A 16,087-nucleotide genomic window follows, 5' to 3' on the forward strand; every position below is an offset into this window, starting at 1 on the left:
ATTGGTTCATATGTGTTGCTCTGTTCCTTTCTTTGCAGCTTTTTTCCTACCTCATGGAACTGGGTTAAGAAATTAATTTCTGGTTGAGTAATAGCCAGTAGTTGGTGGCTTTATGTGAGGACCAATGTGTTGTGTTTTGCTTGAGAGAAAGAGCGTGTGCTCCCCTCTGCTGGTTTACTCCCCAGTTGCCTGCCGTGGTTGGGGCTGGGTACAGGCGAAGCTGGGAGCTAGGAATTCTGGGTCTCCCGTGTGGGTGGCAGGGACCCAACTGAGCCATCACTGCTGTCTCCTAGCATCTGCATTAGCAGAAAGCTGGATGTAGGAGCTGGAACTGGAAATCAAACACAAGCACCTCCATGTGGAATGTGGGTGCTTTTATATAAATTCGAGGCTGAATTCCTGCCCCTGATTTTTAAAATACTAGTGAAATTTGGGAGAAAATAATCCTTTTCATTAACAGAAACTTTTACTTCCTACTATATACATAGAATATTTTGCTATGTGATGGGATTGATGTTCTGATGATGAACACTGGCCACTTCTTGCTTTGCACAATCGTTGGAACTCAGTGTATGACATTAAGAAAATAGAAGAAGTCCTAGCTTAATGGTTAGAAACGTAAAAATAAATGAATAACTAGATATAAACAATTAAGTAGTTAAGTAACTTCTGCCAGGGGATACATACTAAGAATTTAAAAGAGCTAGGTGGAGAGGCATTTAACCTATTGGTTAAGACACTGGTTAAGATGCCCGTGTCCCATATCGGAATACCTGGGTTCAGTACCCTGCTCTGGCTCCTGACTCTAGCTTCCTGGCATTGTAGACCTTGGGAGACAGTGATAATGGCTCAAGTAATTAGGTCCCTGCCCACCTACATGGAAACCTGGATTGAGCTGGCTTCAGGCTGATCTAGTCCTGACTGTTGCAAGTGTTTGGGGGAGTGACTTAGTATACGGAAGTGTATGTCTGTCTGTCTATCTCCCTCTCAAAAAAAAGTCAAGATGAGGTGACGATGTGAGGGAGAGCTGAGAGAATGCTATTTCATATAAGGTGATTAGAGTAGACCTCTGATGCAGTGATATTTTTAGCTTAGATCTGAAAGTTGGAATCCATGACCAAGGCCCCACAGGGAGGCTAGTGCGGCTGGAGTGGAGTAGTGGAATCGTAGGGAAAGAATGGAAGGGGATGTGTGATCAGTACTCAGATCATTTAGGGCCTTACAGCCAAGGTAGCACCTTTCTAGAACATTTTACTCTGAGCTGAGGAGGGACGTGACCTGACTTACATTTTTGTATGCTTTTAAATTTTAAAAAGTGTATTTATTTTATTTGAAAGGCAAGCAGAAAGAGACAGAGGGAGTGAGAGGTATTTCCCATCTGCTGGTTTACTCCCCAAAGGCCTGCAACAGCCTGTAGTTGGGATCAACACCAGGAATCTGGAACCTAATCTAGGCCTCCCACATGAATGGCAGGGACCCAGCTACTTGAGCCATCACCTGCTACTTCCCAGGTTATGGGTTAGCAGGAAGCTGGATTTGATACGTGGAGCTAGGACTTGAATCCAGGTGCTCCAATGTGGGATGCAGTTTGTCCCAAGCACCATCTTTTTTCTTAAATGATTTATTTATTTATTTGAAAGGCATAGTGACGGAGAGAGAGAGAGAGAGAGAGAGAGAGAGAGGTCTTCCATCCATTGGTTCACTCCTCAGATGATTGCAACAGGTGGCATTGTGCTGATCTGGAGCCAGGACCCAGGAGCTTCTTCCGGGTCTCCCTCGGTGCAGGGGCCCAAGCACTTGGGCCATCTTCTACTGCTTTCCCAGGCCACAGCAGAGACCTGGATCGGAAGTAGAAGCAGCCAGGGCTTGAACTGGTGCCCATATGGGATGCTGGCACTGCAGGTGGTGGTTTTACACGCTACACCATGGCACCAGCTCCCCAAGCAGCATCTTAACTGCCACACCAAGCGCCTACCTCCCGACAAACCAGTCCACAAGCGCAGGGAAATGCGTGGACTGACATCTACAGGCCACAGGAGTCATGGCCTTGGAAAGGGCCACAAGTTCCATCACACTGTTGGTGGTTCTTCTAGTGTAGCCTGGAGAAGGCTACACCACTAAATCAAGTAATGTTTGTGAAATTCATACTTAATAAACCATTTGGGGCAGTCAAAAAAAAAGGCTTACTCAGGTTGCTGTGGGAGGATAGGCTGTGGAGTGTAGGAAGCATGGGCAATGCTAGATTCAGGCAAACCTAAGGACGCTTTTGCAGTAAACAGTAGTTCCGGTGAGGCATGACGATGGCTTGGACTCGGTGATAATGGTGGATAGCTAGAAAGTAATGGATTCTAGACGTATTTTGAAGATTGAGTCAAATTCTAATCTAATTCTTATAGAAGTGCTTGATTTATCTGGAGTTAATCTGTGGGTCACATGGGTTTGCGGGTATCACTGGAAGCTTCACAGTGATCCCTAGTAAAATTCTAAAATTGATCAAAAAGTAAAAACACAGTGATACCCCTACTCCCTACCCCCACCCTGTGCCAAGAAGCCAGCTTGCGTTCAGAGTCATGCTGATTACAATTCTTTTTTCTTTGTTTTGCCATGATTTTATTTAAATTATACGATCAGTGTAAGTTCATTATGGAAATACTAGGAAATAGAGATAAGCAAAACCAAAGGGAAAACCCCCAGAGGTAACTGTCATGCAGCACTGTCATATGTATAACCATGAGTCAGACAGAGTTAGTAAGCTCCCATCTGGTGGTTCACTCCCTGAATGGCCAGGACTGGACTAGGGCCAAGGTCAGGAACCAGGAACTCAATCCTGGTCTCAACCGTATGGGTGGCAAGAATCCAATTATTTGAGCCATCACCACTGCCTCCTGAGACCTACATTAACAGGAAACTGGAGTCAGGAGCCAGAGCCAGCCATTGATGTCAGGTACTCTGATATGGTCCCTGGGTATCTTAACCAGTAGGTTGAACACTCACCCAGGGCATTTCATTTTTAGAAATATTTTTGGGCTGGAGAATCAGGAATATACTACAAAGTAGTATGCTAAAAATAGATATTTAATTTTTTAATGTGATTCCAAGAAACTTTTGATCTGGCTTTGGAGCTAATTAAAACAATTGTGTGCAGGTATTGTAGTGCTGATTAATAGATCAGTGACAGTGAGTGACTTTTTAGTGACAGTCTAGAGGGCTATTCTTGGTTTATTATTTTGTTAAATAGTGTGTACCTTAGTTTGGATAAAGTTATATAAAGACTTGCCTGTCAGATTCATAGTGAATGTTTGTAAACTGTACAGTGTAGAGAACATTTAGAGTGTGAAACTAAAATGTTGAAGGAAAAAAATAATAATTTAAGCTAAAACACAACTTTTTTTTAAGATTTATTTATTTGAGAGGCAGAATTACAGACAGAGGGAGATACAGAGGGAGAGGTCTTCCATCCACTGGTTCACTCCCCCAAATGGCCACAATGGCTGGAGCTGGGCCAATCCGAAGCCAGGAGCCAGGAGCTTCTTCTGGGTCTCCCACGTGGGTACAGGGGCCAAAACACTTGGGCCATCTTTTATTGCTTTCCCAGGCCATAAGCAGGGAGCTGGATTAGAAATGGAGCAGCCAGGACACGAACTGGTGCCCATGTGGGATGCCAGTACTATAGGCAGAGGCTTAACCTACTGTGCCACAGCGCCGTCCCCAACACTTTTTTTTCCAAAGATTTATTTATTGTTTTTTGTTTGTTTGTTTTGTTTTGTTTTTACAGGCAGAGTTAGACAGTGAGAGAGAGACAGAGAAAGGTCTTCCTTCCATTGGTTCACCCTCCAATGGCCGCTGCGGCTGGCCCGCTGCGGCTGGCGCATTGCGCTGATCCGAAGCCAGGAGCCAGGTTGCCTCCCCCGTCTCCCATGCGGGTGCAGGGCCCAAGCACTTGGGCCATCCTCCACTGTACTCCCAGGCCACAGCAGAGAGCTGGACTGGAAGAGGAGCAACTGGCACAGAATCTGGCGCCCCAACCGGGACTAGAACCTGGAGTGCCGGCGTCACAGGCGGAGGATTAGCCTAATGAGCCATGTCGCCAGCCAAAGATTTATTTATTTTATTTGAAAGGTAGAGTTAGGGAAAGGGAGAGGGAGAGAGAGAAAGAGATATCTTCTATCTGCTGGTTCACTTCCCAAATGGCTGTGATGGCTGTGCTGGGCCAGGCTGAGGCAGGGAGCTGGGTGCTTTTTCCAGTTCTCCCACGTAGGTGCAGGGCCCCAAGCACCTGGCCATCCTCTGCTACTTTCCCAGAAGCATCAGCCAGGAGCTGGATTAGAAGTAGAGCAGCCAGGACTCCAGCCAGCCCCTATATAGGATGCTGGCGTCTCAGGTGGCAGCCCAACCCGCTACATACACCACAACTCTGGCCCCTTACGTAACACTTAATATTGACCAGAAACTAGCCTAGACAATTCATTGTTTACTCATTCACAGCTACCAAAACCCTACATAAGGTAGGTGTTAAAACAGACTTAATCAGTGGCAAACAGCTAGTAAGTAGTAAAATCAAAGTGAAACTTAGGCTGTCTGGCTCCATCCAGAGTGTGTAATAACCTTTAATCATTGCACTGTACTACCTACAAAAGAAATAAGAATTAAGTCCTATATTCAGACTGTTAAAAATTATTTAGGTTTAACAGTGTATTTCGGAAAAAGAATCAAGATGTACAGCAAAATGGATTGAACTGGAGGTCATTAAGTGAATAAACCAGACACAGACAAATACCACGTGTTCTCTCTCATGTCAGTCTGCACATCGGATGGTGACTACTAGAGGTTGGGAAGGGTGGAAGGTGGAGGGAAGATTGGATAATGGGTACCAGAACACAGATAAACAGAAATAATGTTACAGTGTTTCGCAGCACAGTGGGGCAACTGTAGTTCACAATAATGTGTTATATGCGGTATAAAGAACTTGAGAGGAGCTGGTAGGCTCCAGACATAAAAGGCAAAGGAGGCCGGCGCCGCGGCTCACTAGGCTAATCCTCCATCTGCGGTGCTGGCACCCCGGGTTCTAGTCCCAGTTGGGGCACCGGATTCTGTCCCGGTTGCTCCTCTTCCAGTCCAGCTCTCTGCTGTGGCCCGGGAGTGCAGTGGAGGATGGCCCAAGTGCTTCGGCCCTGCACCCCATGGGAGACCAGGAGAAGCACCTGGCTCCTGGCTTTGGATCAGTGCAGTGCACCGGCCGCAGCGGCTGTTGCGGGGTGAACCAACGGAAAAAGGAAGACCTTTCTCTCTCTCTCTCTCACTCACTGTCCACTCTGATTGTCCAAAAAAAAAAAAAAAAAAAAAAAGAAAGAAAGAAAAGGCAAAGGAATGGAAGTAATTGCCTGGTTTGCTCGTCTTGGGCTGTATACGTGTGTTGACATCACATGGTACCCATAAAAAGTACTCGTTTTATGTATTAATCAACTATCTAAAAATTTTAAGCCATTAGAAACCTACAGATTGATAATGTGGCTGCCAGACTAGCTTATGCAGTCTTGGAGTTTATCGTTGGGGCTGGGTAGACCAGGTTGTCTTTCATACGCACCCCCAGCGCTTTACCCCATCGCTGCTATCCGGGTTCAGGCCCTGTCCTGTTGCCTGCTTTGACTGCCACGGTGGCACCCTGGCTTATTCTGTTAGAATGGTCTTTCAGAAATGCAGTTCTGCTGTGTCACTTCTTGCTTAGGCTCCTTTGTCCAAAACGACTTGCACATTGTGCTTCCCATATCTGCTTCTATATACTGCTGTTCTTTGTAGTTCTTATTTTAAAAAAATTCAAATAGTTGGCCACATTTAAGAGATTTCATGTAAAAAGTCGGGTATAGTCCTACCTGGCCCCTGTCACTTAGTTACATCCATGGCCTCCTCTTCTGTGATACTTGCTTTTGCAGTCATATAGGCTATAAGACTAAAGTGTCTTTCCTAGAGTGTGATGTTCAGGTATGAAAGCAGTCCCCTGGATGTAGTTTGGTCAGTGTAGAATACAATAAAAACATAATCTTCATTTATTTACCAAACATCTGTCAGATTTCTATGTTGGCCCATCACTGTATTCAGTGTCCAGGACACAAAAATGAAGGTGACACAGCCACTGCTCTTAGAGTTCAACGCCTGATAGAGGATGGCAGATATGTTAACAAGGGTCATGAGTAGAGTGATAGAAGTCTCCACAGAGTTTAGGGTGGTCCGTTTCTCCTAGGGAGAGGGTCAGTTTGAAATGCCTCCGGAGAACAGAGAACACAAAAGATGTGCACTGTTAGAATGGGCCAGAGGAGGCCTGGAAGGAAGGGGAGAGGAGAGAGAGAGATTTATAAATGTTCCTCAAACATTACACCCTCAGCCCAGCACTTGGCTGTGAGATACCAGGAGCCTCACATTTCCTACTCAGACATTTTCAGTTACTCACTCTGCCTCTGCAGGTGCCTCAGGTCAGCATCCTGAATTGCCCGACGTTCCCCAGATCCAGCATGGTTTTGTTTTCCCTGCCTCCCCCTTCTTTCTAGTAAGCAGTTACTCTATATCCCTGGGTACCATATGTTGTTCAAGATCCATAGTAATAAGAAACAGCCACAAACACGAAAACCATGTTCCTGAACTCAAGCATCTAACATGCTGATAAAAAGTCAGTAATTGGGGCTGGCACTATGTCATGGTGGGTTACAGCCCCAGCCTTCAGAGCCCGTGTCCCCTGTGGGCACTGGTTTGAGTCCTGGTTGTTCCTCTTCCAATCCAGCTCTCTGCTGTGAACTGAGAAAGCAGTGGAGGATGGCCAAGTTCTTGGGCCCCTGCAGCAGCGTGGGAGACCTAGAGGAAGCTCCTGGCTCCTGGCTTCGGATCGGCTCAGCTCTGGTTGTTGCGGTCATTTGGGGAGTGAACCAGTGGAGTGGAAGACCTCTCTGGCTCTCCCTCTCTCTTTCAAATAAATAAAATAATTCTTTAAAAAAAAAAGTCAGTAAATAAATTCACAGTGATGAGGTGATTAAATGTACTAAGAAGAAAAATAAGAGCGCCCTACCTCAGAGTTGTCCGGAGATAGAATCTGTTGCTTTGGGAGCAGGTGATAGCCTTCCTGCCAGGAGAAGTGTTTGAGCAGGCGCTGAGTGACTGCTTGCTGGATAACTTGGGCACTGAATGGGAGGTTGGAACAGATGATCTAAATCTTTCCAACCCGAAGAATCTCTGAATTCTAGTTGGTCTACTAATCCAGAGGTTTGCATGTCCAAATACACAGATGGTATCCCAGGTGGTTCTGGGAAAAATGGCCAAAGCCCAGTAATGAAATCAAAACACCCAAGCAGTTAGGGAGAGGTAAGATTAGACCATCTAAGGTTATTTTTTTAAAGGTTTATTTATTTATTTGAAAGGCAAAGTTACTGTGAGAGAGGGAGAGACAGAGACAGGTCTTCCAACTGCTGGTTCACTCCCCAAACGGCACATTAGCAGGGAGCTGGATTGGAGCTAGAGTAGCTGGGACTCAAACCGGCAACCATGTGGAATGTTGGCATAGCAGGCAGCAGCTTTACTTGCTACACCATGCTGGCCTCCATAAGGTTTTTTACTTTATTTATTTATTTTTATTTGACAGAGTTAGACAGTGAGAGAGACATAGAGAAAGGTCTTCCTTCTGTTTGTTCACCCCCTAGATGGCCGCCACAGCCAGAGCTATGCCAATCCGAAGCCAGGAGCCAGATGCATCTCCTGGTCTCCCATGTGGGTGCAGGGCCCAAGCACTTCAGCCCTCCTCCACTGCCCTCCTGGGCCACAGCAGAGAGCTGAAAGAGGAGCTGGAAGAGGAGCAACCGGGACTAGAACCTGGCGCCTGTATGCGATGCTGGCGCCGCAGGCAGAGGATTAACCAAGTGAGCCACAGCGCTGCCCCCCCCCCCCCCCCCCCGCTTTAAAGATTTTATTTATTTATTTGACAGGTAGAGTTACAGGCAGAGGGAGAGACAGAGAGAAAGGTCTCCCTTCTGTTGGTTCACTCCCCAGATGGCTGGAGCTATGCCGATTCAAAGCCAGGAGCCAGGTGCTTCTTCCCGGTCTCCCATGCGAGTGCAGGGGCCGAAGCACTTGGGCCAACTTCTACTGCTTCCAAGGGTTATAGCAGAGAACAGGATTGCAAAAAGAGGCAGCTGGGACTAGAACCGGCGACCATATGGGGTGCTGGCGCCACAGGTGGAGGATTAACCTACTGCGCCATGGAGCCGGCCCCAAGGTTTTTTAAATACAGGTATCTAAAAGAGGTGGGGAGGAGGTTACTTAAAAATAATTATCCTGGGGCCAGCGCCCTGGCCTGAAGTGCTGGCATCCCATATGGGCGCCAGTTCGAGACCCAGCTGCTCCACTTCTGATCCAGCTCTTTGCTATGGCCTGGGAAAGCAGTAGAAGGTGGCCCAAGTCCTTTGGCCCCAGCACCCGCATGGGACCTGGAAGAAGCTCCTGGTTCCTGGCTTCGGATTGGTGCAGCTCTGGCCATTGCAGCCAATTGGGGAGTGAATCATCGGATGAAAGACTCCTCTCTCTCTCTCTCTCTCTCTCTCTCTCTCTCTCTCTCCCCCTCTCTCCCCCTCTCTCCCCCTCTCTCCCCCTCTCTCCCTCTCTCTCCCTCTCTCTCTCTCCCCCCCTCTGCCTCTCTCTGCCTCTCCTCTCTCTGTGTACCTCTGACTTTCAAATAAATAAATCTTAAAAAAATTCTCCTTGGGCCAGCGATGTGGGATAGTAGGTTAGGCCTTTGCCTGTGGCACTGGCATCCCATATGGGCACCAGTTTGAGTCCCAACTGCTCCACTTACGATCCAGCTCACTCCTAATGGCCTGGGAAAACCATGGAAGATGACCCAAGTGCTTGGCCCCCTGCACCCACGTAGGAGACCCTAAGGAAGCTAACAGGTATCGTGAGTAGTGTGATAGAAGTCTCCGCAGAGTTTAGGATGGTGCGTTTCTCTTATGAGAGGGTCAGTTTGAAATGCCTAACAACAGAGGACACATTAAAACATGTTCACTCCATCCGTTGCAGCCATTTGGAGAGTGAACCAGCTGACGGAAGACCTCTCTGTAACTCTGCCACTCAAATAAGTAAATAAATCTTTAAAAAAAAAAATTTCAGGTAGGTCTGCTTTAGATCAGGGCTTAGCAAACTCTGGCCTGCATACCCACCACCTCATTTTTGTAAAAGTTTAGCTGAAATCCAACTGTGTTCATTTGCTTTAGATGGGTGTATTTATTGTGTATGTACAAGATCAGAGTTGGGTTAAGACAAAGACCTTACTTAGTTCCTACAAAGCCTGAAATATTTACTGTTATGCTAAATTGTATGATTTTATGTATTCTATCAAACTTTAAAGAACAAGTTTGCCGACCCTGCTTTAAATGGCTCTTTGGAACAGGAAGTGAATCATGGCAGCTGTGTTGGGAGAAGGGGCAGGGCAGGTTTGATTATGTTCTATTTCAGACCTTCCTGATCTGCCAGGACAGGAAGAAGAGCCAGTTTCCAGAATGCTGGATGGGGCCCCTTGGAACTGGGTTCAAGAGTATTGGCAAAAAGGAGCCCCAAGTTAGAAATAGTAGGCGCTGTATTTTCCTAGTATGAATTGGAGCTGAGCTAGACACTGATGCAGGGGAAGCTGACATTACACACTGGCACGGTCCTTCCTCTTTTTTCTGTGATTTTCTGAGGCTCAATACCGTGTCCTTCCCAGAAGCCACCCTCAGGCACAGTTAATCACTTCTGAGCCACATGGATGGTGGTAAAATGTGCTTAGGGAAACAAGCCGGGTAAGAAGGGAGCAGGAGAGCGGGTGCTGTGTTAGGTAGTCTGATCAGGGATGGCGTCTTCATCATTACTTTATAATTGGTTATATCTGATTCCTTAATGGCAAGGGGCAGGTCCTAATTATTTCCCTAACACTTGGCAAAATGCTAGGTGCATCGTAGATGCTTCATAAAACCTGCTGAATAAATGAATTTTGCCTGGGTGAATATATACTTACCAGGGAGCGAGGGAGAGAGAGCCTGGGAAGAGAGATGTCTGTCTCTTCCCTTTGTGGATGGCAGTCGAACATTTTCTCTGGCTGTTTTTAAGGCCGGAAGGTCAGACACAGGTGCCATTCTAACCCTGTTTTTAATACGTTTCCTTGTTTACTTGGGTAGAAAGGATGATCTTAATTAGTTGCTTATTTTAGGAGAATTCAGCCTGGTGAAAACTTACCTTAGGTATGTGTGGGACTTTTCGAAGTGCTCTTGCTGACTTTATTGCATAAGGTAGATCAGGTTGATATTCCTTTTTTTTTTTTTTCCCCCAGGGGAAGGAACTGAAGTATAGAGAAGATCAATGACTTAGCCAAATGTTATAGTACTCTTATTTTTAAAAAAGATTTATTTATTGGGGCTGGTGCTGTGGCATAGCAGGCAAGGGCCCTGCCTGTGGTGCTGGCGTCCCATGTGGGTGCCAGTTTGAGTCCCAGCTGCTCCACTTCTGATCCAACTCCTTGCTCGTGTGCCTGAGAAGGCACTGGAAGATGGCCCGAGTCCTTGGGCCTCTGCACCCACATGGGAGACCCGGAAGAAGTTCCTGGCTTTTGCAGCCATTTGGGGAGTGAACCAGCGGATGGAAGATCTCTCTGTCTCTCCCCCTCTTTCTTTGTAACTGCCTTTTTAACAAATCTTTTCAGGGCCCGGTGCTGTGGCGTAGTGGGTAAAGCCACCACCTACAGTGCAACATCCCATGTGGGCACCAGTTTGTGTCCTGGCTGCCCCACTTCCAATCCAGCTCTCTGCTGTGGCCTGGGAAAGCAGTGGAAGATGGCCCAAGTCCTTGGGCCCGCTGTACCTGCATGGGAATACCCGGAAGAAGCTCCTGGCTCCTGGCTTCGGGATTGGCGCAGCTCTGGCTGCTGTGGCCATCTAGGGAGTGAACCAGCAGATGGAAGACCTCTCTTTCTCCCTCCCCCTGCCTTTCCTTCTCTATCTGTGTAACTCTAACTTTCAAATAAATAAACAAATCTTAAAAAAAAAAAAAAACACTCAAATCTTTTCAAATCTTTTTAAAAGATTTATTTATTTATTTGGAGTAGGTGGACCTGGATTCACTGTTTGATTGTCCTTACTAGCTATGTGACCTTGAGCAAGATCAGGGGTCTTTTCCTTAGAAGGACATTGTGCTGGCTGAGTAGAATCATAGTAATAGCTACTATTTGTGGACAATGTGCAGTGTATCCTGCTAAGCACTCTGCATGCCAAGGGATTACCATATCTTTGTGCAGGTAAGGAAAGCCCAGAGAAATCACTTAAGAAATTTAAAGTAACAGTGAATCTGAGATTCCTGGGAAAGCATGTGTAGAAGATAGTTACATTTTTTTTAAATTAAGATATTTACTGTATTGTCTGGAGTATGTTAGTACTAATTGGCGGTTGTACTTATTTGTTCCTTTATACTCCTTAGTTGTTACTGGTCTGTATACAATTAGAGTAGTGCTCAGAACCCCTCACTTTGTAAAAATGCCCGAGAGTTTGCAGGATGTGATTTTGCAAGATGGGAGAAGTCAGGAGACAGAAGTCCTCAGCTTTGCTAAATTGCGAGAGAAAATACAGTATATACTTGAGTCTCTCTTTCCTCATTTTTAGAATAAAGGAGTTGGGCCAAATAGGTGGTTTTATTTTAAGTAGAAGATATAGAACTTCTTTTAAAATAGTCCTGCGGGGAACAGGCTCCATATAAGAAGCAGCTAAAATCAGTTGCTTTGGTTGACCAGGGTGAGGAGCCTGGGTCTCTGCCTGCTCAAACGCCCCTGTTTTCTTTCCCCTAAATGACCCCGAGGGAGTTGCCCGAATCCAGTCTGAAAGCCAGTGGACTAAATGATCTTTAACTACCCTTTGGCTTGAAGTCCAAATTCTAAGCAGTGGCGGAAGATCCAGAAATACTATTTGCTTCTTCGCTGACACTTGGAGTAGCTGGGGCTGGACAGCCTCTGAGTGGTATGGGTTTTGGACCTTGTGTTTGGCTCCCATGCGTAGCTCTACAAGCTTGAAGGGACGTTATCCATCAGGCCGGGGCAGCGTTTTTGATTGAGACCCTGTGCCAGTGGTTCAAGGCTTCAGTGAGACAACTCAGTGCCATCGTTATAGGACTTGGTATTCTCTGCTGTGTGTGGCCACTCGTGCCAACTGTTTTCTCCTTTGTAACCCATGAGTAGGTCATTCCTTTATATATATATATATATATATATATATATATATATTTGACAGGCAGAGTGGACAGTGAGAGAGAGAGAGAGAGAGAGAGAAAGGTCTTCCTTTTCCGTTGGTTCACCCCCCAACGGCCGCTGCGGCCGGCGCAATGCATTGATCCGAAGCCAGGAGCCAGGTGCTTCTCCTGGTCTCCCATGCGGGTGCAGGGCCCAAGCACTTGGGCCATCCTCCACTGCCTTCCTGAGCCACAGCAGAGAGCTGGGCTGGAAGAGGAGCGACCGGGACTAGAACCCCGTGTGCCGGTGCCTCAGGTGGAGGATTAGTCTAGTGAGCCGCGGCGCCGGCCAATTTGCATTGTTTTTGATATCCTCTGTTAATGGTCAGTGCTGAAGGGCTGACTGGCCTTTTAATAATTAGGAAGTTCACTCAGCCATTTATTCATCAAATTTTAAGCGTTCTTGTGTGCTGGGCTTCCTGCTGGGGAGCGAGAATTCAATGGTGATTAAGAAAAAAAAGCTGAAGAGACAAGATGATTAATCAAACATCATGTAGTGGGCTGGGTGCTGTGATAGGATCAATGCAGCAGACAGGGCCTGGCCTGGAGTTTTAGGAAGGAAGTACTCCAGGAACTTCCAGAAGGCCACATTGTCTAAGGTGGGATCTGAAACAATGAGAAAGCAGTTGATAGTGGCCCAGAGGTAAGAGAGAGTGCTAGGAGCTGATGTGTGCAGTGGGGTCAGGCCCAAGACTGGGCAGGACAAGAGCCCGAGGGCTTCACATGTCTTGGTGGGAAGTTTGGATGTTGTTCTGAGAGCAACAAGCAACATCTTTTTGAGATATAATTTATTGCATCATAAAATTAATCTTTTTAAGGTATTTAATGATTTAAACATATTTATGAAGAAATACTTAAATTACTCTATAGACATATCACATATCATTTAAAATTGTTTTATGGGGTTGGGCATTTGAGGAGTGAACCAGTAGATGAGAGTGTTTTTCTCTCTCTCATCTCTTCTCTGCTTCTCAAATAAGACAAAGAAGAGTTTTTTTAAAAAGTAGATGAAACTGGTTTGTGGCCCACAGTTGGTCCAGCCCCTTCTCCTCCACCCGATGTGTGCGTTGATGAGGTTTTCACTGTACTACCAGGCAGAAAGCCAAAGGCGAGACTATTTGTATGTGACTCTCCAAGTAGGAGACGTGGAAGAGAATGGGGAGAGGTTTGTTTATAAAAATGTGTGATAAGGATTCTTTCTCTGTCCATTTTGAGACTGAGGAAGCATGTAGGTTAGGGAAAAGCGAAAGGAAGCTCCAAAGAAGCAAGAGGGAGATGGACCCAGAGCAGCAGAGTGAAGAGGGGCTGGGAGGCTCGGTGTTTCAGTTACCTACCAGCACTGTTTTTCAAGAGATGAGCATAGCGCCATCTGGTGGCTGTAGGCTGATAGTGCGGCCAGTGGACGCGCTCTTGGGGTTGAAAACAACTGCCATTTGGCATTTTTCAGCTGTTTTTCTTTTGTTCTCAGCTTTTCCTTGCTGTCTACTCCAGTGAGAAGGTAAAACCCATCAGAAGAGAATTTCCACCAGACCTGCTTCTCCACCAGTACCCCCTGTTCTGCCTGCCTGCCTGTTACTTTAGATGAACTCTGTATCCTTCCTCAGAGCCCTGTTCTCTGTGTTCCACTCAAAAACAGGTCTTAAGATTTTCTCTTTCTTGTAACTTGTCAAAATTTCCTTTTTCCTGGATAATATTCTATCAGTATAATATGCTTTTCCCCCAACTTCAGAAAATGAACTATTTTTTTCCTCTAACAGCTACCTTCCCATTTATTTGCTCTGCTTTTCAGCAAAATTAAAAAATCATGTAGGTGGGAGCTGGTGCTGTGACCTAGCAGGTAAAGCCACCGCCTGCAATGCCTGCATCTCATATGAATGTAGGTTCAGGTCTCGGCTGCTCCTCTTCTGATCCAGCTCCCTGCCAGTGGCCTGGGAAAAGCAGCAGAGGATGGCCCGAGTGCTTGGGCCCCTGACCCACATGGGAGGACCCAGGTGAAGCTTCTGGCTCTTGCCTTTGGTCTGGGCGAGCCCTGGCTCTTACAGCCATTTGGGGAGTGAACCAGGCGAACCAGCAGATGGAAGATCTCTCTCTTGCTGTCTCCCCCCTACCCCCCAACTCTGCTTTTCAAATAAATAAAGTAAATCTTTAAAAAAAAATCATGTAGGGGTCAGTGTTGTGGCATAGCTGGTAAAACCGCTGCCTGTGAAACCAGCATCCCATTTGGAAGCCAGTTTGTGTCCCAGCTGTTCCACTTCTGATTCAGGTCCCTTCTCATGGCCTGGGAAAAGCACTGGAAGATTGCCCAAGTGCTTGGGCCCCTACCACCAACAACGAAGACCCGGATGAAGCTCCTGGCTCCTGGCTTTGGCCTGGCTCAGCCCTGGCTGTTGGGGCTATCTGGGGAGTGAACCAGCAGATGGGAGATCTCTCTGTCTCTCCCTTTCTCTTCAATGCTTTCAAAATAAATGTCTTTTTAAAAAATAAAAAATCATCTAATCTTTGCTTTTTCCAGTTCGTCTGCTATTTGCAGTCTTAAACTCATTCTGGTACAGCTCTCCCATTCCTGCCTCAGCAGAGTTGCTCTTGTCAGAGTGATCTGCACGGTGTCCAGTTCAGCGGTCCGAGCTGTCTGCATCTGCGTGAACCAGCAGGTCACGTGACACAAGCGATCACTCCTTTTCCTTGAAACACTTTCTTTTTACTAGCTTTCAGTTTGCCATTTTCTCTCCGACCTTGCCTTGCTTCCTTTCCTGTTTCTCCTGCATCTCTGACCACAGACGTATTGGCCACCTTGGAGCTCAGGTCTTCTTTTCTCTGTATCCACACACTTTCTTAGCAAACTCATTCAGTTCACGGTTTCATAAACCACCTGTTGACTCAGAGTCGTATCTGCCCTGACGCATCCATTCTGCAGTCTCTGTGTGGACGACGCCTATACCTCTCACAAGTGGTCTGTCCTAAAGGAAACTCCGATCTTTCTCTCCGCACTGCTCTGTCTGTACTCATTCCCTCGAATCGACGACAGCGCCAGGCTTCCGCAAACTCAGGCCGGCAGCCTTGGAGTTCTCTTCCATTCCTTGTCTCACAGCATCTGTGGTCTGAGTAACTCCTGGGGTCTTACCTGTCTGTGGTCAAAGGTCTGACCGTGTCCGTGGTCAGAGGTCTGACCGCTTCTCCCGCCTGGGTTACCGCAGCTGCATCCTGTGTGGTCTTTCCGCTCTCCCTCTCCTCATTCTGTGTGGTCTGTTTGTAGCCACGCAGGTGTATTGATCCTTATCTTGTTTTTTAGGTCTTCATATAGCATTATCACCCAAACCCATGGTTTATGTTACTCTAGATGGTGCGTGTTCTGTGGGTTTGGACAAACGTTCAGCAACATGTACCCGTAATTACAGCAGCCAGAGTGTTTTACCGCCTTGGGAACCCTCTGTGGCATCCTTTTCTTTCCCCTTTCTTCTGGGAACTACTGATCCTTTAACATCCCCATAGTTTTGCTTTTTCCAGAATGTCATATTGTTGGAATTACACGGTATGTATCCCTTTCAGATTGGTTTCTTTTCACTAAATAATCTATGTTTAAGGTTCCTCTGTATTTTTTAGGGCTCCTGGGAGCTCACGTCTTTTTAGCACTGAATGATATTAATATTCTAGCGCTTAGATGTACCAGTTTGCCCATTCATCTAGTGAAGGGAGCTTGGTTGCCTCCAGTTTGGGCAGGTGTAAATGAACAGAGGGGCTGTGACATGCACATGCAGGCTTCTGTGTAGACGCAAGTTCTCACCTCAGTCGGGCAGATACCGGTAGTGCG

General features: G+C 46.6%; 1 protein-coding gene across 15 annotated transcripts in view; it reads left to right on the forward strand.

Moving 5' to 3' along the window:
- The window catches only part of LUZP1 (leucine zipper protein 1), a 99,140-nt gene that overhangs the window by 68,471 nt on the left and 14,582 nt on the right, over window positions 1–16,087 (forward strand). For 4 of the 15 annotated variants that reach the window (XM_051857954.3, XM_008265703.5, XM_051857956.3 and 1 more), the window contains exon 3: window positions 13,748–13,777. The exons of 8 other annotated variants lie outside the window; for them this stretch is intronic. Coding sequence is in view for 1 of the 7 variants with exons in the window: in XM_070079115.2 (XP_069935216.2) it covers window positions 13,861–13,915 (55 nt within the window). In the remaining 6 variants the exon portion in view is untranslated. Of the gene's footprint in view, window positions 1–10,708; window positions 11,058–13,747; window positions 13,916–16,087 lie in introns of those variants that run through there. 3 more of the 15 variants (XR_016210211.1, XM_070079115.2, XR_016210212.1) reach the window with 2 other exon arrangements.

This window comes from Oryctolagus cuniculus, chromosome 7, assembly GCF_051225735.1.
Source record: "Oryctolagus cuniculus isolate XC-2025 breed Fujian yellow rabbit chromosome 7, ASM5122573v1, whole genome shotgun sequence".
Classification (NCBI taxonomy): domain Eukaryota; kingdom Metazoa; phylum Chordata; class Mammalia; order Lagomorpha; family Leporidae; genus Oryctolagus; species Oryctolagus cuniculus.